We start from the raw sequence: 21,724 nt of genomic DNA, 5'->3' as shown, positions 1-21,724 counted from the left end.
GGTTATTTCATAAAATTAATCAATTAATTATTTATTTATTTAATATTTGTTAACTGGTAAAGTCCGACTTGGAACATAGCCAGTTTTTAGAGGAGGCCCGGGAGAAACACTCCAGATGCATAATGGGCCCATGTACCTCATATGGCAGCTAACAAAAGAAAAAAGCAGCTAGACCTTTATCATTGGTATAGTCCCGATTTACAACAGGCATGCTTGTTGGGGTGACCAATCAGTGTGGTGCTTTTGGAATGTTAATGGCCAATCATTGTATAATGTGAGAAATGCCTCCTCACAGGAGGTTGTACCACTCAGTCAGGACTATTCTAATCCGAACAACCCTTCTCTATACAATTCCAGAATGCCCTTTGGTTGACCTTTCCTCTTTGCTGGTGCCAGATTTGCCTTCTGTGTTGATTGTATGCTACTATTATCCTGCAGAGGAGAATGAGAAAGAAAGGGAGTCACAGAGATGAAGTAAGAGAGAGAGAGTGGGGGGGGGAGCTATAGATTCCTGTAGCAATGATGTACATAGCTAACGTCTTAGTGAGTGGTATTCAAATCTATGGCATGACATAATTAAGAGTGAGATAATGGAGTAAAATGAACTGCGTTGTTCCGAGCAGGGTGTGTTTCCATCTAAACTGAAGGTTTTAAACTGCTATATGACCGATCACAGGACATAAATATAATAATGTACATAGATGACCCCTGAAAAAAAGGTTGTTTTGCCATCTAGGACTAATCCAGACAACTCTCAGAGTAAAAAAGTAATCTAATAAACTAAAACTATAAAATTGCAACTTACCACTTTGGTTAGTAATTTCTCCTTCAGGACATATGATACAGATGTAACAGCACCTGGGCTGACCCTGAACGTTAGATCTTCTGTATCCAGGAAGACAACTCTCACTGCATTTGGACTATGGAACCTAGGTGGCAGTGATAAATAAAGAGGAAAAACAGTCCATTGGAAGAAGCAGAGGGAACTTGCATAAAACTATACAGTACTTCTTTATAAAGGTACTCTACAACTTTTAAACTACACAGGTGTATATGGATGATAGGGCACAGTTCTATCAGTATGCAATACAACAATATAAATAGAGGGTATAACCACAGTAGAACTGTATGTGGACTTTGGTGACACTCTTTACAAAGTTGCTATCAATAAGCTTTGTAATCATTCCTTGTATCATCTCATGTATACCCTGAAAAACAACTTTTAAGTCAGAATTAAAAGAAAAAAATGACCCGTAGTGGAAATGTTAGGGAAGAATTAGTGAAATCCTAACCTGGACATGCTCTGTTTTCCCACTGATACTACTTTGTCAGTAGTGGTATTAAATAAAGAAGTCAACAAGATGTCTCTGATTAAAGCAGTATCTGTCCATTTTAACATTTTTTTTATTTGTATACATTTATGTTTTTAGTATTCATTAGACCTAATTTGAGAGACATTTTCATAAAAAGGTGTTTTGTTGCTGTCTAAATTGCTGTAATTTAATTGCATAAATCTTGACATGGGCATTATCTCCCTCACAACTGTCTCCACATTGTTATTCTTCTGAAGAAATGCAATGTTCCAGTCTCACTCTCTGTATACCTCCTCATGTTTCTACAGCAGACCTGTTATTAATCTGTTGAACAGTTTCTACTGAATGTCATCCTCTCCCCTGTTACTGAAGCTTACTTAATATTATGTAAAATTGTTACCCATTTTGTATAAATTATGCTATGTTGGCAAGAATCTACCTTCACAGATGGAATATGCTTCTTATTTTACATTCTCCTTATTTTTTTCCCTACTTGTGCACATCTTTTCATTGGTTAACTATTTCACTGCTTAGTTAATTTTCAATGACCTGGATCAACTAATCCATAGTCCCACCAGGGACTTCAGTATCCTAGACCTGGTATTACCAACATGCGAAATTGATGCTCCACACCTATGGTCACCCCCTCATTGGTCAGGTCCTGCCATAAGCTAATCACCCTTGACATCCAGATCCCCCCCACCCCCCAGTAAGGAAACCTCCATAAAAAACTTCTCCAAAGCCAGCTTCATTCTACTCAAGTCATAAGTGGCAAACTCCATGACACCCATGCAGATGGGAACTGAAAGTTCGACTGCCAAATCCTACACTAAGGCACTGTATGAGCACATCCACTCATGCATGAATCATGCCATCCTAAATAGAACCAAGATGATCTCCTCCAAAAAAAGCAAGCCAATTTGGGGGTCCCCTGCCATAAACAAACTTTACAACAAAAGGAAGAAACTGTTTCAGAAAAGAGGAAAATCCCAGGATACAAAAAACTCCCTTACCAGCCTCAGTAAGAAGCATAAATCACTCATAAAATCCTCCAAAGCTAGTTACGAAAATAAAATTGCCAAAGATTCCAAAGACAACCACAAGACATTCTATAGCTATGTGAAGAACCTAAATGGCAATGCTCAGATCTGCTCTGAGCTACAAAAGAATGACATTAAATATATTGATCCCAAGGATATTGCCAATATCCTGGCAGATCAATTCAGTGCCAACTTCACCCCCCTCTTACCCCCTAAAGGGCCCATCTCAATATCAAAAGATTGCCAAATTCCAGTAATAATGGCCACAACGGTAAAAACTGCACTCTCCAAAGCTATGAATACAGCATCCATGGGACCAGACTTCATCCCGGGCTGTGTACTACATGAACTACAAAATGAACTGGCACCTCACCTAAGTGTCATGTTTAACCATAGCCTCACCTCAAGCTTCGTGCCCATTGAGTGGTGCACAGCTATATTTATCCCACTCCACAAGGAGGGATCCATCTTGAATCCTGGGAACTACCATCCCATCAGTCTGACAAGCCTGATCTGCAAGGCTATGGAATGTATTATCATGGAACTTATAAACAAAGACATTGACAACCTTCAAACACTGGACCCCACCCAGTTTTGGTTTGTAAAGGGCTGATCTTGTCTCCTGAACCTGATTGACTTCTTTGAATCAGTCTCCAGAGGTGTGGACGAGAGTAAGGCGGTCCACACAGCCTATCTGGACCCCGCCAAGACCTTTGACACCATCCCCCAGTCTGGAATCATAGATAAACTTACTACGCTGGGCATTAATCCCTACATCACTCAATGGGTTGCCAGTTGGCTTACTGACTACTGACAGAGCCCAGACTGTAAAAGTAGCCAACTCCAAATCCAGCTCCAGACAAGTGACAAGTAGAGTACCTCAGGGTTCAGTCCTGGGACTGCTCTTGTTTGGCATCTACTTTTCTGAAGTACAGGCCAGCATTAAGGGACTCTGGCTAACAAAGTTTGCAGATGACTGCAAACTGGGAGCCATTACTGAATCCCCGAATGATGTAGATATTCTACAAAAGGGCCTTACAGAAACATATGCTTGGTGCCAGAGACATGGGCTGAAGCTCAATGCCAAGAAATGTATAGTTATCCCCCTTGGGAAAAAACATGTACCTGTGAATTACCACATAGGTGTCAGTACACTAAACACCAAAAGTGTGATAAGAGACTTAGGGACACAGGTGGACAGTGGTCTCACCTTCGATAACCAGATTGCCACAACAGTCAGAAAATCCTTCTATGTGGCACACCTCATCACTAAGGGATTTTCATCCAGAAAAAAGGAGGTCATCGTCCCACTGTACTCATCCCTCATTAGACCCATTGCAGAATACAACGCCCTGTTTGGTATGTACCTCTCAAGACATCTGCAACAACTGGAAAGGCCACAGAAATACCTCACTAAAAGAATCACAGGCCTAAAGCAGATCCCCTATGCTGACCATCTAAAAAAAACTCCAGCTATACTCTGTTGCATAATCATCTACTCAGAGGCAATCTCTGCTTAACATACAAGGCCACGTCAAACCCAGAGCTGTTGGACATGCTATACTTAAAGAAATCCCAATCCGTCAGAGCTACACGCTCCAGAGATCTAAACCTTGTCATCACAATGAACAAAACATGCTGGGGGGATAGGTTGTTGACCCAGAGACTCCCCAGACTCTGTAATAGACTGCCCATACATGTCAAGCAAAGCGCCTCTTTGGCTCTCTTCAAAAAGAACCTTGACGATTGGATGGGACATAGGAAATTCACCCCGGGGATCATGCCAGTTGCCCTGCTAGACAGGGGTCCAGGGAAGTAAATATTGTGGGAAGAAATAGCCAGGGAGTTGTTATGGCTAGGCTTGTATAGACCCTAGGGCTGATAGCCTAGTACCAACCTATGAACCTATCTGCAGTCATTGCATGCTGTAGTGCTATATATCCTGGAATTTGATCTTATTAAACAGTTTGCCTAGCTTATTGTACAGTGGAGGGCTTACAACTTTTAATCACATTTTCACTGAAGAGAAGAAAGCGCTTAGCAAACAATACATTTTGAGGCTGTGGGATGTTCTGTATTCCAGCGCTAAATATATATATATATATATATATATATATATGAATATCTAAATATACGTATATATACATACATATACATTTGTCTATGTCACAAGATCTAAAACTTAAACATCAGAAATTCAAAACTTAAAACATCGAACTATCTTTTCTGCTAAATGCATGGAAAACAAAAAATGGCTTTTTTTTGTAGGTGAGCAAGCCTCCCTCCCATGTCCCCCACAACTTCTGCATAATACATGTAAAGAAAGATAGATAGATAGATAGATAGATAGATAGATAGATAGATAGATAGATAGATAGATAAACAGACAGACAGACCAACTCACTCCATATTGGGAAAGGGAAAATACCCAATCCCAAGAAATACCAGTATTTAGGGGAAAAGTCAGTTTGATATTTTAAGTTTCAATCCTGTGACACTTGAGGTTTCTGTCTATCAGTCTTGTGACTATGCACAAACATTACTCACGCATACACAAATCATACAGTTATTTAAGAAAACTCCTTATTACTATATAAATATATAGTTTTAGAATATAAGGATGGGGTGCAGTGGTATTAATACACAGTACAGCAACATAAAAATAGAGCGCATCTGTAAAAATCTGTATCAGAATATACAATTGTATAAATATACAGTAAAGCTTTATATAAAGAAGGTGCTGCCTTACAAATATACAGTGCTGCTGTATTAACAAGATGGCACAGCTTCATAAATTAATAGTAATGCTGTATAAGGAGAAGGTACAACTCTGTAAGTATACATTAAAACTTTATAAGGACAGGGTATGGCTATATAAATATGTAGATACATATAATTTACACATCCATATATTGTAATTCTGTACATGCAAAAGGGAGATATGAAAAGCTAAACTGTCCAGAAATGGGTACAATTTTTACAAGTAAAAAATCAAACAGCTGAATAAGAATAAAATATAGCTGATTAAGGACAGGACAGAGTATATAAATATACAGTTCTGCTATACAGCAAGAATACAAAGATGTATAAGTATACAATAGTGTTGTATAAGGAAAATGCACAGTAGTATAAATATACTCTACATCTTTATAAGGAAAGGATACAGCTGTCTAAGTATAGATGTATGGCATAACATCATCTTTTTGAAGAGTTGAACTGCATATGGTCAAGACCATATAATCAACTCCCTGAAAAGTCAAAAAGTAGAAAACAATCAACTCCGAGATCACATTACATTATGGAAAAGGAAAAATTTCCCAGTCCCTGCTCTACTGTGATCTCAATGTAAATGCTTTGAGTTTTCAGAAAGTTGATCATATGGTTTTGACTATTTGCATTTCGAGTTTTTGAAAAGTTGATTTTATGTCACAGACCCTTAGATAAATAAGGGGATGTGCAGATGCACAAATATGTGGTATAAATGAAAATGAGACAATATTGCTCTATAAATATACAGTACAACTGTAAAAATTAGAGGACAAAAATGTGTAGCATATTCAATAAATCTGTATATAAGTAGGGGGGGGTGCATTAACACCTATTTTCAGTATATCTGTATAAGCAGATGGTACAGCTATGCAATGCACATCTATATAGGAAAATGTTATGGTTGTATAAATATTCAGTGCAGATGAAAAAGGAGATGATCTATAAGTATTAATACAAACTCCAGCTGTATAAAGTTATAGTGGAGGTGTAAAATATACAGTACAGCTCTATAAGGGAAGGGTACAGATATGCAAATATACTATATACACTTACTAAGCGAGTATACAATGGTATACATTTGCAGAAGTCCTGTATAATAAGTGAATATAGCTGTATAAATGTGTAAAATACCTACATAAGGGCAGGATATAGCTGTATTACACTACAATACATCTATATAGGAAGAGGGTAGAGATATGTAAATGTATAGTACACATTTATAAGGAGAGAATGTACAACTGTATACATATGCACAACTCCTGTATAAGAAGTGGACACATTTGCATAAATACATAAAACACCTAGATAAGGACAGAGTACAGCTGTATAAACATGCAGTACAGTTAATTAAGGAGATGGTACAAATATATAAGGTGAGGATACAAATTTGAATCTGCTTTACTACTTTGCTTGGTGGGGTGCCCATTTCCCATGTGACTTTTGTTTTCAACTTTCAACATAAACTTTGAAAGCCAGACATGTTGCACTGTCATCCTGTGCCAACAGTTACATCTTTCATACAATCATTCAGTTCTGCAGAATACCATCCTCTGTTAAGACCATTGCAATTTACCCATGATCCCACCCCTTCCTTAACAGAAGAGAAAAAAAATCAGAAGAGCTTAGACTTTTTTTTCCTTTCTAATTCCGCAAAGAAATTAGTAGAACCAAATATAAACTTAGTTGTAACTAAAAGGTCAGCTGCCAGCAACCAGTGAAACCACTGAGCTTGTAGAACCATAAAAAGAAAAAAGTCTGGAAACGTTCCTCATAAGTTGGTAACAACTATTTTTAAATACTAAAATAGATTCCTCGTCCCCATAAATAGGCAGCTTTCCTCAGAAAATGAACTCCTGACTTCGTTGCTTGGTTTCCAGCTTCAGGCAACCTTCACAATTTGTGTTTTCTTTTCATACATTTTACCATTTTATTAATGCCTGATAAGTTCACACTCACATGAACTTAGTTGCCATGTTTTAAAAGTTTCATTTCACACAAACACTATATTAAACAGTAAAATTCCATTTAATGGATTTTTTTAATTTTCTAATTTAAAATAAACAGCAGTCCACAGTTATTTTGATTGGAAACCATTAATGTCTGTTTTTCTCCCCAGATATTAAGTAATATGAGTCTGCCACAACCCTTGCACTGTCAGCTTTCATTTCTTCCAGTGGCTTCTAGTCTAGGCTCTGCAAGACAAACACATACTTCTATCAACCAATTCCACAAGTCTTATCTTGCATATTATCTACTATATTTTTCAAAGTCACATTTCTCTGTTTAAGTGCCTGTAAGACTGTAGACTATACTCCAACATGCTAATAGTTTATTTTTTTACTGCTACTGCTACATTCTCTTGTACTGCCAGTTTTTTGGAGTAAGACAAATAGTTACTTTGTTGCTGCCTCACTAAATAGAATTGGGGAAAATTAAGTTAATCACTCTGTGATCTCTCCTCTACAGTGTTAATGCTAGAATATCAAACTTTGCTAAGTCACTGACAATCAAATCATAGTAAATAAAACATTCAGAATACAAAAACATTACAAGCATAAAATGTTGCATACAGAAAGATCAGGCAAAATGCAATATTTGCAAAGGAATTTATTATTCTTGCTCCCAACACCTGTCTGAAATAAACTGCCTCAAATGTAATTCAAACTTGGATAAAATGGAATGTATTTAAAACCAGAATCTCACTTTTTCCTTTTCCTTTAAGTTGCCAGACTTTGTTGTTCTACTGACATTTATATTTAAAAATTGTCCTGATTTTGGATATTTGGTCCCCCCCTGTCATTTTTGGCTTTGTTCAGAATTTGAAAGGTATGGCTCATTTCCAAATGATTGAGTCAGCACTGCTGACACTCTCAGTCATGATGTCCCTGCTGCCTCAGTCCTTAAATGCAGACATTTCCTCAACAGAATAACAAGTAAAAAAAGTATGAGCAACCTAATACTGTGTGTAATACAGCCTGTGGTATCCGCCCCAGACAGTCAAGATGCACTCATGATAGATAATTCAGTTCCTTAACAATCAACATTTAAGAGCTGCATAATCTATTCATAGCACATCAATCAGCACATTTCCAGAATACATATGACATCATCTCATCATCATTGTTTCACAAGTATACTTTAGAGGATGCCAATTCATGCAGGCTAAACGGCATTTTTATGTGACCACAAGGAGTCATTTTATTGACTTTATTTGATCCTACAGATTATATCTAAATATATAGCATCTTAAAATCCACATCATCAGTATTATTCCACATAATTAGCCTTCCTGGGTACAAATTTGTTGAGTGCCATCTGCGAAAAATGCAATACTTTAAATTTAGTAAATGATAAATGCGGGACATTAGACAATATCCCTATCAGGGTAATAATCTGTGACCACTTTCTGTCTGATATTTTTCAGCTGACATGGTTTCCCATTTCAGAGAGGTCACGAGACAGTCTAGCCAAGATATCTGCCATTGGCCAATTTTCTGGCACTGCAAAAATTTGAATAAAAATAGTCTTCCCAGGGAGAAAAACTAACCCAGAAAGAATGTTGAGTGAACAGGTGGATCTGGAGGAAGATAAAATAGCAATTAAAGCTGATGTGCAGGAATAGATTCATAGAATATATGGGCTAACAGGCATAATAAAAAGACATAATAAAAAGATGGATGAGGTAGAAAATTGCTTAAGAATGATTAACATCAGCAGAAAGCTACAATTCAAAGTGGAAAGGGATGATGATAAGTGGGTGGGTGAGTGGGTTCAAGAAATAAGGAAAGAATAGAATTTTGGATGCAGATCCTTAAGTAAAATAACAACAGTCCTACTAAGAGCTAAGCCGACATGGGAATGGAGAAAGGAGATTCTGCTGATAGGGGTGACTGCAATTAGGGATACAGAGAATAGACAAGTGAGGGCTAGAATTTACTGGGGGAAGTGGCAAAGACACCAAGATATTAGGAACAATAATTAAACAGGGAAAGGTAATAGAATGGGAATAGGCCAAGAAAATATTTGGATTACTGGCTAGGGATTGATATATATAAACAAAGAGAAATGGACAGAGGAATCCTAAGAGAATGACCTGAACTGGTAGAGTTTTAGTTGAATCTAAAACAGCAGCTGCTGTTAAAAAGCATTAATTAGTAGGGCATATAAAATATTGTGCAATAACTACAGAAATCTATTGGAGGAGGTTAAAAAAGTTTGGAAAAAAAAGGATTAGATAAGCAATTTACAAAGAAACAATGGGAAGACATATGTATGGCTCCCAGATATGTAACAAAGTCTGGGAGATTTAAAACTTTTGCTTGGAAATGTTTGTATAGGTACTTTTATACTCCAAACAGAGTACAAAGAATTTTTCTGCAGGTTGATGGCAAATGTTGGAGGTATAATGGGGAAGAAATAGGTATCTGGGAGCATATGTTTTTGGAGTGTGATGAGTTGGCATACTCTAAAAATTCCATACAGAGTACTCTGTCAGAAATACTGGGTGAGCAAATGAGAGTAAGTAAGGAAATTGTTAGTTTTTTTGTGCTGGGATACAGGATCTGAATTGCCTAGACATAGTAAGGCCTTGTTAAGTTTAATTCTGCTAGCTGCCAAAAAGCAGTTACTAGAAAATGGAAATTGAAGTATAAAACAACCATACTTAGGTTCATAGGTAGGTGCTAGGCTATTGGCCCTAGGGCCTATATAAGCCTAGCCAAAAGGTACCCTGGCTTTCGCCACCCAAGAAAATTATTTTCCTGTGCCCCTGTCGAGCAGAGCCACAGAAGTGATCCCCGGGGTGAATTTCCTATTTCCTATCCAATCATCAAGATTTTTCTTGAAGAGTGCTAATGAGGAGCTCTGTTTGACATAGATAGGTAGTCTGTTTTAGTGTATGGGAAGTCTCTGGGACAGGAATCTATCCCTCCAGCATGTTCTGTTTATTGCGGTGACAAGGTTTAGGTCCCTAGAGCATGTAGCTTGGAGAGATTGGGATTTCTTTAAGTGGAGCATGTCCAACAGCTCTGGGTTTGACCAAGCTTTGTATGTTATGCAGAGATCGCCTCTGAGTAGGCGATATGCAACAGAGTAAAGCTGGAGTTTTTTGAGACGGTCTGCATAGGGCATCTGTTTGAGGCCAGTAATCCTCTTTGTGAGGTATTTCTGTGGCCTCTCCAGTTGTTGTAGATGTCTTGTGAGGTACATACCAAAAGGGGCACTATACTCTATAATGGGTCTAATGAGTGATGAGTAGAGGGGAGCAATGACCTCTTTTTTTGGATGAGAAACCTTTTGTGATGAGATGTGCCACATAGAAGGATTTCCTGACCACTTTGGCGATGTGATTATCAAAGGAGAGTCTACGGTCCACCTGTGTCCCAAGGTCTCTTATCACACTTTCAGTGTTAAGTAGACTACCACCTATGTGGTAGTTCATGGGTACAGAGTTTTTACCAAAGGGGATGACAATGCACTTTTTGGCATTGAGCTTTAGGCCATGGCTTTAACACCAGGCATCTGTCTCAGTGAGGCCCTTTTGTAGGATATCCACATCGATAGGATTTTCGATTATGGCTCCCAGTTTGCAGTCATCTGCAAACCTTGTTAGCCAAAGACCTTCTGTGTTAGCCTGTACTTCAGAGAAGTAGATACCAAACAGGAAAGGACCCAGGACTGAACCCTTTGGTACTCCACTTGTCACTGGTCTGAAGTCAGATTTGGAGTCTGCTACTTTCACAGTGTGGGTTCTGTCCGTGAACAAGTTGGCAACCCATCTTGTGACATAGGGATTTATACCTAGTTTAGTGAGTTTATCTATAATTCCAGAGTGGGGGGAGGTGTCAAACGCCTTGGTGAGATCTAGATAGGCTGTGTGAACCACCTTACCCTCATCTATGGCTTTGGTGACTGCTTCAAAGAAGTCTATCAGGATTAGGAGACATTATCTGCCTTTTACAAACCCGAACTGGGTGGGGCCCAGAGTTTGGAGATTACCAATGTCTTTGTTTATGAGTTCCATGATGATATGTTCCATGGCCTTGCAGACCAGGCTCATCGGGTTAATGGGGCGGTAGTTCCCAGGGTTCATCATGGCACGCCATTCAGTGGGCACAAAGCCTGAGGCGAGGCTATGATTGGACATGGTACTTAGGTGGGTTTGATCTAATGGGTTGTTGGTAGGTGGGGATTATAGGGTTAGATGAGGGGAATATAAAGTAGTTGGTTTTATCTGAGGTTATAGAGGTGGAAGTTTAGAATTTTGGGTGGGAGAATCCTAGGTAGTACTGATTCTCGTAACCGGTTAAGTGATATGAGATAAACAGTAAAGTACAACAGGAAGAGGAAATTCTGGGAACAATACATGCAGATAAAATGTTTTGGAGGTAAAATGAAATTTAAGGGAATGCAGGAATTGACCAACTTATATTGTACAAAAGAATATATGTGATGTATTATGTTTGTAGCTGTGAACATGTGAATATGATTTGTTTTCTTTTATATAAATTTGTTTGCCTATGTCACAAGTGATAATTTAATAAAGGTGTTTAAAAATACATCTGAAACGTAAAAAAGAAAATGATTAACAACAGGATAATTGGAACACAAGAAAGAGTGTGGTTGACAGTCAATTTGAGCAGTACCTAATCAGTTATTACATGGCATTCATAATATTTGGAAAACAAGTGACACTAATGTAGAGGATACTGATACAGAGATGGCAGGAAGGAGCAGAATGCAGACCCAGCCATGTTTTGGCATGTTTCTATTCCTTTGCTTAAAAAATGAAATGATAATGCAAACAAAAAGGCTTAAACTTGTTTCATTTTGCAGTTATGTTCCTAAAGCTGGTTGAGGATTACTCAGAAACATTCTGTAGAAGATAAACTATGCTGGAGGTATTCAATAAACTATGACTGAATGGAATGTCTGCATGGTTGAAATACCCTGCAATTATGGAAGTACAACAGGAAGAGGACTTCTTCAGGCTACATAATGTATAGATTTTCAAAAGTATAAACAATTATGTCACAGGCTGCTAAACAACACAGACAGCAAAAATCTGAATCATCTGCAAGACATGGACTGGGAGATCGACCACAGGCATAGGAGAGGTGATGCAGAGGCACTGGGAGGAAGTGCCATGTCAGGTGATGAAACCCTTGCATGGAGACACCAGGAAGTGTAGAAGGGGTCACATGCCAGTAAAAGTGATGAGCAGAAAATAAACAAATAGCAAAGGCAACCACAAGGAAATGAGAAATAGTGGAAGGGAAACATGAGAAAGAGTTATATCAAAGAGACATAAGGGTGAGAAGTCTCTCATAATGGAGATTTAGGCACAATGTAGTGAAAAACAGAAGCACAGACAGACAAGGAAGAGCTCTAAGGAGATGGGAGGATGGAAAGTCAAATATTTCAGGTGACTCAGAAGTGAACTGCTGGACAAATGATGGATTTTAAAACCTGGACAGAAGAATTTATGATGGATGGCAAAGTTGATGAGGTGGAAGACAGGACTACAGAAGGAATGAAAGTGACACAGAAAGAAGAAGCAATTAATAAGTGGAAGGAATAGACACTCAATGTTAGGTGACTTTGACAGGGCTGGAATGATGTACGAAATGAAACAGAGCCTTACCTTGTGAAACATGCTCCTGAGAGCAGAACATCAAATTTAACAAACAATGGTAGGAACTAAATCAATTCTCATGGCAATGATGGGTAATATAGTAAAGGGTTCATAGGTTCATATATGTATGCTAGGCTAATGACCACTAGGGCTCTTATAAGCCTAGCTGTGGAATCCAAATATGGCCCACACGTTTTATTTATATAGGGAGTGATTTACTGACTGTCTCTGTCCATGACAGACATAGGAGCCAGACCAGGAGTGAATTTCTGATTACCCATCCATTGGTCCAAATTGCACTTAAATAGGGATAGGGAGGAACTCTGCTTTACATGGATGGGGAGTCTGTTCCAGTGAATGGAAATTCTCTGAGAAGCATATCTGTCTCTCCAATATGTCCTACGTATTTGGCAAGCAACATTTTAGTTTTTTAATGTAATAGTTCTGGTGCTGTTTGATTTGCAGATATGCTAAAGGTTCTTCAAAACAGGGTCCAAGGATGCCTTGCATGCCAGGCAAAGATCACCTCTCAGAAGTCCGTATTATACCGAGTAAAGAGAATGGGCTTTGAGGCGATCAGTGTAGGATATTATGTTTACTCCCTGTATTCTTTTTGTAAGGTGCCTTTGTGGATGTTCAAATTACTGCATGTGTCTAATCAGCTACATACGGAAGGGGCATTGTACTCTATGATGAGTCTGATAAGGGCTGACTACAGTGGATGAACTTTCTGGACCTAGATGCCATGCCCATGCCTATAACTTGAGCAACATACATTTTTTTACTACCTTGGGCACAGGTTAGTCAAAGACTAGGTTGCTATCTACATGAGTTCCAAGATCACTGACTAATAAATCAACTTTTAAGGGTATTTTATTGATGTTGCAGTTACCCAGGGTGGCAGACTTTCCAAAAGGTACTATAATGCATTTCTTGGTACTGAGTTTTAAGCCATGGCTTTGACATCAAGTATTTGCCTGTTTCAGGCCTTCCTGAAGGGTGCCTTCATCTTGGGGGGATTCAGTGACTACTGCCAGTTTACAGTCACATGCAGACTTGGTTAGCCAGTGGCCTTTGCCATTGACTTTGACATGTGAAAAATAGATGCCAAAGATGAGTGGCCTAGCACAGATCCCTAGGGGACCAGCCTTTTTGTGGAGGTGGCCTCACTGACTATAATCTCCTGGGCCCTACCAGTGAGCTAGCTAGCTATCCAGCATGTTATAAATGCTACTACCATTGCCCATCAAGAAGATGAAGCCTATATGTCAGTCTCACCCGCACAGCAGAGGGAGGAAGAGGCATTGGCAAGAGGAAGACCAGCGAATGATAAAAAGAATGTGGCAAGAGAAAACTAATCATTAACACACAGTATTTCTAAGAAATGTTTAACAGTTGCTCAGATGTCACTTTTAAGCCATGGTTTAAATTTTATTGCAGCACAAGGTTCTCAGTTCACAGAGACAGTTATTGACATTAAAAAGTTTGCACACAATGTAATGTTAAAAATGTTATATTCTAGTAATGATGAAGTGGCTTCTAGTTTTAAGAAACCAAGCACTTTTCAGTCAAAGTTACATCCAGTATTGGACAAATTTTGTAAAAAATGTGAACATGACTTGTTGCAAGCTACCAATAGTGGCATTTTATTTATTTATTTATTTATTTTACATTTGTTGACCGGGCTAGTCTAACTGGAATAAAATCCATTTTCAGTAGAGGCCCGGGGAGAAAAGCTCCAGCACAGCAAACTTTATACAGTAAAAAATAATAAGTTCAAAGCAAAATAACAGTAGTAAAATAGCTTTAAACAGTTACAGCCATTCACATACACAACATATGACGGTAATAAATTGTTTCAAATTAAAAGAATTATAATAATAATTAAAAAGGGTCAAGCAGAATACAGACATACTGATTAGGTTCAGTTGACATTACAAGGATACCTAGGTTGTGCTGAGGTGATATGCAATGCAATAGAAATAGAAACAAATTAGTAGTTTTCAATTGGAAGCAGGATAACAGAAAGTATATACTGTTAATAAATTATAGAAATGTATTATATGATATAGTGAGATAAAGGTATCTAAGAGGCAGCAAGAGTATGTAAAGTGGTAGAATATATTCTTGCTAGGAGCAGAGAAGATATTTAGTCAGGGTTAGTACAAGGACAAAGCCAGTGAGAACTGAGAAATTGTTTTATTCTTAGTTTAAAGAGTCTTGTGGAGGTCAGAGATAGGAGTTCAGAGGGATGTTTGTTCCAGTGTTTGCCTATGGAGTTAGAGAACAGAGAATCTCCAGCTGAGTTGTTGGATTTGTTAATAGTAATAAGTGGCTTATTTGAGGGGTTCTTGAGATTGTTATAGGGGTGATGAGGGTAGTCAGTATAGGTGTATAGGTGGGGTAGTACAAGCTCTTATGGATAATAGTGAGTTGTTGAGATAGTATCTGGTTTTGAAATTCAAGCCATCCTAGTTGTTTTAGGTTGTTGCAGTGATGTGTACGAAAAGGAGAACCTGTGGCAAATCTAGCAATGGAGTGATAGGCAGTAGCATGTTTGTTTAGGTTATGTTTTGAGAGATTGGTGTATATGGGTGAGGCATAGAGTAAGGTAGTGATTAAGTGAGTTCTAGCTATATCGATTTTGGTTGAGGGAGTGAGGAAGGGTTTGATTCTGTAAAGGGATCCCAGTTTATTATTTACTGTTTTATAGTGATGTTAGTATGAGTGTCAAAGTTTAGATTATTGTCTATAGTAATTCCAAGAAGTTTGGTGGTTACGTCAGGAGATATGAGAGTCCCATTGTTGGATGTAAGAGTAAAGTGAAGAGGGGCAGTCCTACAGTAGGAGTAAAAAGTAGGAGTTTGGTTTAAAAACCATTGTTCCACTGTGTTAAATGCATTTTGTGTAAGAGATTGTAGCTCGGCAGGGGTATTCGCTGTGCAAATAATAGTGGAGTCATCTGCATATTGAATGCAGGTGGCATGTGGGATTGCTAGGTGGAGGTCATTAATGAAAATGGAAAATAACAGTGGGCCTAAAATGGAGCCCTGGGGGACACCAAGGGAATAGGGAGGTGAGAGGATAGGTTACCTTCCCATAGTACTGCTTGTTGTCTATTGTCTAAGTAGGATTTAAACCATTGTAATGCTAGAGAATCAAGAGAAAGCGTTTTAACTATTTCAATAAGGAGCTGGTGATTAACCATATCAAAAGCCTTAGATAAATCAATGAAGACAGAGGAGGAAAGGGTATTGTTATTACGGTTAGAATTTATACAGTCTGTGAGGGAGAGGAGGGCTGTGGTGGTGCTGTGGTTAGGACTAAATCCATGTTGACAGTTGGCAAGTAAGTTATTATCAATTAGATGGGTGAGTACTTGCTTATGGACACATTTTTCCATTATTTTTGCTAGTGGAGAGAGTAAGGCTATTGGTCTATAGTTTGAGATGTCGATAGAGTTACCACCTTTATGAAGGGGGATGATGTGTGAGATTTTCCAGATAGATGGGATATTTCCTTCGGATATAGTTCTGTTTATGAGTATGGAAATGGGGAGGGCTATGGCTTTGGCACCTTTGCAGGTACTCAGCAGGTAGATGGTCAGCAGAGGGTGGTAGGTTTCAATTTTTCTAGTAGAGAGCAAATAAAGGATGTAGGAACTGGTTTTAGCTGAAGTAATGGAATAGGGAAAGTGGAAGAGGTGGTTAGATTGGGGGAAGTAGGAGATAATTGCTTAGCTAGAGTTTGAATGGTATCTGTAAAGAAAGAATTAAAGGCATTAGCAGTTTGTGTTGGGTTTTCTTGGTTAGAGCCTAGAGGGTAGGTGTTATAGATTGGCCTGGGTGTAGGAGTTTGTTGATGCTGGACCAAAACTTTTGTGGATTTCTTTGGTTAGTTTGTTGTAGTTGGATGTAAAAGTTTTTTTTTATCTAGCAGGATAGCTTTTTTAGTGGTATTCCTAAGTTGTCTAAAGGTTTGGTGGTCTGTTGGATTCCTGGTAGTGTGCCATTTTGACCAAGATTTGTTTCTGAGGAGAATTTTCTGTCTAGTTTCTTTGGTGAGCCATGGGGCAGGTTTAGTGTTACTTCTAATAGAGTGTACAGGGGCATGTTGGTTAAGGATGGATAAGAATGAGGTATTAAAGTAGTCAACTGCTTTATCTAGGGGAAGTATTTTTAGTGGTGACCAGTCACAGTGTTTAAGTTCTAGCTGGAAAAGTTCTGGGTTGAATGATTTTTTAGTCCTGATTGTACGATATGTAGTTGTGTTAGGTAAGTTAATTTTGTGTCTGATGATATAAGTGAGTAAGTGATCACTTAGATTATCAAGGAGGGTTTCTGCCTTGTATGTAAGATGTGGGGAGTTTGTAAGAATCCAATCTAGTATACTTTCTTTATTGTTGCTTTTATCAATTCTTGTTGGGGAGGTTATAACTTGAGAGAAGCCATGGAGATTAATGTGGGTGGTGGGTTGAAATCAATGTTAAAGTCCCCAAGTATTAAGGTTTCTTGTGGAAGATTGATAGATATCCAGTTAAGAATGTTTTCAAGGGTATTAATGTTATTACCAGGGGAAGGTAATGTTAATGGATTTGAATTTGTTGATTTGAAGTTTAGTGACTAGGATTTCTGAGTTATTAAATATAGGTAGATTTATGTTAGATATGGTGACTTGTAGATTATTTTAAAGAGGATCTCAGGATACTGTAGGCAGGTGGGATAAGTTCATTGTCATTAATGGATGGTTTTAGCCATGTTTATAGACATAGGAAATCAAAGTTGTAGAATTCTAATAGGGCATGAAGATGGGTGGTCTTATTGTTAATGCATGTTAAGATGTGCTATGGAAAGAGAGTTTGGAGGCTTATTAGGTGTGTGTGGAAGAGTAATGTTGGAGGTAATTTGTATAGTGTCAGGAATATTGTTTGGGCCAGGATTAGGATGAATGTCTCCATCTAGTAGGGCTAAGTGGAGTATTCTATATGTGGGGTTGTTAATGTTAAGGAAGTAAAAACAAAGTGTTTTCCTTGCAAGGGGAGTACTGTATTTTATATGGGTTAGCCTGTGATATTTGGCATGGAGGTAGCAGGGAGAAGTTGTGGTGTTAAAGCTATAAAGAGAAATAGGTAGTAGTGGTGTGGAAGTGAGCTTAGAAGGCAGTAGATGGTTAGGGTGGAGTGGTTGTTCATAAGAGGTTAATGTGTAGATAGTTACTAGAGGAGATAGAAGTGATATAAAGGCTAAACAGTTTAGTTGAGTTAGGTAGGTAATATTGGCCATGATGTAGGTAAAAGATGGCAAGATGGATAAGGGTTTGTAGTAATAGCAGGTAGGTATTAGAGACTATAAGGGTGGGGTGGGTATTACAATTCATTAGGAGAGGTAATTGAATAATTATGGAGGGGAGTGGCAATCAGGAGAATTATTTGATTGGTGTTGGTAAAAGTAGGGGTGTGGTTTAGTGAAAATATATTGAGGACCCCTGGGGTATTGAGTGAGAACAATCAGTGGAATTCTGATTGTGGAGGAGGGTTTTGTGATCTGTGTAGAAGAGTAGGGTGTAGTAGAAGTGAATTGTAAAGGCAGATAATGGGAAAGGTTTAGCAGAAAAGGTAATATGTCTGATCAGTGGTAATAATGCTAGAAAGGAGTTCAAAAAAGAAGACAGTCTTATGAGGATGAAGGGCAACAAGAGAGGAGCAGTTAGGAGGGTGCCACCTAGTGGGCAGTAGGTTAATAACCACAGAGGTGAGGAAAAGAAACTCAGGCAAGGTTAGGCTAGGGCTAGAAAGGCAATATATATGAAGGGTTAATTAATTAAACTAGAAGTATGAGAGGGAATATACGTAGTCTACTGGAGTGGGGGGGGTGGCTACTGGGTGTTCATGCTGTGAGGCATACAATAATTAACAACCAGGATTAAAGCAGAGTATTGAATTAGGTTTGAGCCACACTTACAATTGCATATACTCTCTTATCACTTTACGTGTGAGAACAACAGGTTTCACTTATGAAGTGATGTTACAGTTGAAAGATTGGGGGGTCCTTGGGTCCCTGCTGGATAGTAATCTCTTAGTAGAGGGTAGGCAGGAATTGCATATACTCTCTTATCACTTTACGTGTGAGAACAACAGGTTTCACTTATGAAGTGATGTTACAGTTAAAAGATTGGGGGGTCCTTGGGTCCCTGCTGGATAGTAATCTCTTAGTAGAGGGTAGGCAGGAATTGCATATACTCTCTTATCACTTTACGTGTGAGAACAACAGGTTTCACTTATGAAGTGATGTTACAGTTGAAAGATTGGGGGGTCCTTGGGTCCCTGCTGGATAGTAATCTCTTAGTAGAGGGTAGGCAGGAGAAAAGCAGCACACACGGGCATGAAGCACACAGCAGCCAAGGGTTGTCCTAGCAAGTGCTTAAAAATGCATGCTTAAAAGAAAGTTTTGTAACCTGAGTGCCTCAGAGAAAGAAGTGCTAGTGTCTTTGCAACAAGATGGTGATATAATGATAAAAAAATGCTGATAAAGGTGGTGCCATTATTGTAATGGATTATGCATCTATTTATTTATTTATATATATATTTATTTATAGTTTGTTTGCCAGGATAGTCCACTGGGCCACAAGGAGTCCGTTTTCAAAGGAGTCCTGGGGAGAAAAGCTCCAGAAAATTACAAATTACAGATTTAACATGAGTAAGTTATTAGAGAAATGTAATGCGCACAAATGAAGCAAAATTAAACAAACAGAAAAAACACATATTAGAAGAGTGCACATATAGGGTGGCCATGGTGGTGCAGCTGTTAGCGTTGCTTCCTCACAGCAAGAGGTTTTCTGGTTCTATCCTTGGCTGGGGTGCCTTCTTTGTGGAGTCTGCATGTCCTCCCTGTGGTCGCGTAGGTTTCCTCCAGATGATCTGGTTTCCTCTCACATCCCAAAGACATGCTGTAGGTGGACTGGATACTCTAAATTGGCCCTAGACATGCGTGCATGCATGTGTGTGCCTTCTGTGGAAGGTTGGGCGCCAGTCTGGCAACTCTTCACCGTAAAACTCCACTGCCAATCATGAGTGGACAGGTAATCTGCTGTGGCGACCCCTAACCAGAAGAAGTAGAGTGCACAGATAAGTACAATGCAATAACAGTAATATTTACAGTCAAAGTTTTAAACAGTTTAACATATTAGCACAATGCATTAACAGAACCAGTCTAAATTTTTTAACAGTTATGCTAATTCATGCAGTTAATTTCTAAGCTACTGAATTGTACCATTCTATGAGTTATGCTAATTCTTAGAGTTTATTAAGGGTACAAAACAATGGGAGGCTATTGTAAATTATAGCTTATAGAGAGTAGCTATAGTGTGGGGAGATTATGTGGGGTGGGAGCAAGAGCATGAGTATTATTTTAATACTATTTTTTCTACTTTGCTAGATGAGAATGTTTATGCTCGAATTAATTTTGATGTGATAGATATTATGAAAGCTGAGGTTGATGTTGCTTTGTTTGATTGTTATTGCAGTCATATTATTACTAAAGAATTATACACCTACTTATCTGTTGAGTTCCCACTGATTCCAGTTTTCCATGGACTCTCAAAAATACATAAGAATGCACTACAACCACCATTTAGACTTATTGTCTCAGGAAGTGGTTGGTTCACAGAGCCCTTTTCTATATTCATTGAAAAGAACTTGAGACCTCTATTGAAAAGACAGGAACGGGCCTTGAGAGACAGTAAACGGTTTCTCGAAGACTTGTAAAAATATAGTGTAAATGGGGAGTTGAGAGATGACTTTTTGTTAGTAGCAATGGATGTTGCATCATTATTTACTGTCAGCTCTCATTCTTTGGAAATGTCCATGGTACATGAATTCCTTGGTAAAAACAGCGAGTATACCCCAAGTAAAATTGATCTCATTTGCATGTTCCTGGAAATTGTGTTAGAAAATAATGTATTTCTTCTTGAAGGACATTTGTTTCTACAGAAGGTTGGTGTAGCTATGGGCACACCCTGGGTCAATAGCTACACCAACATAGTCAGGGCTGAATGGGAGAATAACTCCCTGTTAAATATGGATGAATATGCCCCACTTGTGAGCTTCTACAGAAGATTTGTAGATGACTTTTTTTGTGGGGGAGGGTGACTGAAGAACAGCTTATGCTGTTTATTAGCTAACTGGAGTCCACTACCTCTTTCTAAAATTTACATACAGGTTCTCTACTAGTGAAATAGATTTCCTGGATGTGCTAGTTAGTACTGACACAACTAGGAGCCTTCAGACTAAATTATATAGAAAACCTTGTAGGAGGAATGCCATTTTGCACAGGGACAGTATACACCCCGGTCATATATTCTGGGATGTTATCAAGGGTCAAACAATGAGAGCGTCAAGACTGAATAATTGTGATGAAATTTTCAGGCAAGATGTCTAGATGCTTAGAAAAGAATTTCATGAAAGGGGCTATAAAGCATGTGAGGTTGAAAGGAATATATCGTATAGGAGCTACACAAAGGGTAAATAAGGCAAAGCCATATTTTTCAGACCAAGTCTTTGAAGCAAAGTCTCCCCAGGCCATTAGTAATAAGAATAGTATGCCTATATCCTTATTTTATACTAGTGCTATGACTGGCATAATGGACATTATTAAGTCGAATTGGTCTATATTGATCTTAGACAATGATATTTCAAACATTGCTGGTCACAGACCAAACTTTGCTTTTAAGAACAAAAAATCTCTTAAAAGGCAGCTTTGCTATAAAAATGTAAAAGAAAAAGATAAGAGACTAGGTGATGGTTGGGCAGACACTAGACAATGCCTTACATGCAATTTCTGTACATTTATTAATACATCAGCGTGTTTTATTCATCCAGTCACCCAGTCTGAGTATAAATTTGAAGTTAAAGCTAACTTCCGAACAAGGGATTTGATTTATCTGGTGTCATGCACAGTTTGCCACTGTTTCTA

General features: G+C 38.4%; 1 protein-coding gene across 1 annotated transcript in view; it reads right to left on the bottom strand.

Annotated features, from left to right (window-relative positions):
* The window catches only part of LOC122815016 (extracellular calcium-sensing receptor-like), a 255,377-nt gene that overhangs the window by 83,211 nt on the left and 150,442 nt on the right, over positions 1-21,724 (bottom strand). Inside the window, 1 exon segment of the mRNA XM_044087267.1 lies at positions 806-929. Coding sequence (XP_043943202.1) covers positions 806-929 — 124 coding nt within the window.

Source organism: Protopterus annectens, chromosome 11.part0 (assembly GCF_019279795.1).
Source record: "Protopterus annectens isolate FY-2018-M chromosome 11.part0, PAN1.0, whole genome shotgun sequence".
Taxonomy (NCBI): domain Eukaryota; kingdom Metazoa; phylum Chordata; order Ceratodontiformes; family Protopteridae; genus Protopterus; species Protopterus annectens.
The sequence above is the reverse complement of the archived record's forward strand: the minus strand, read 5'-3'. Positions and strand labels throughout refer to the sequence as shown.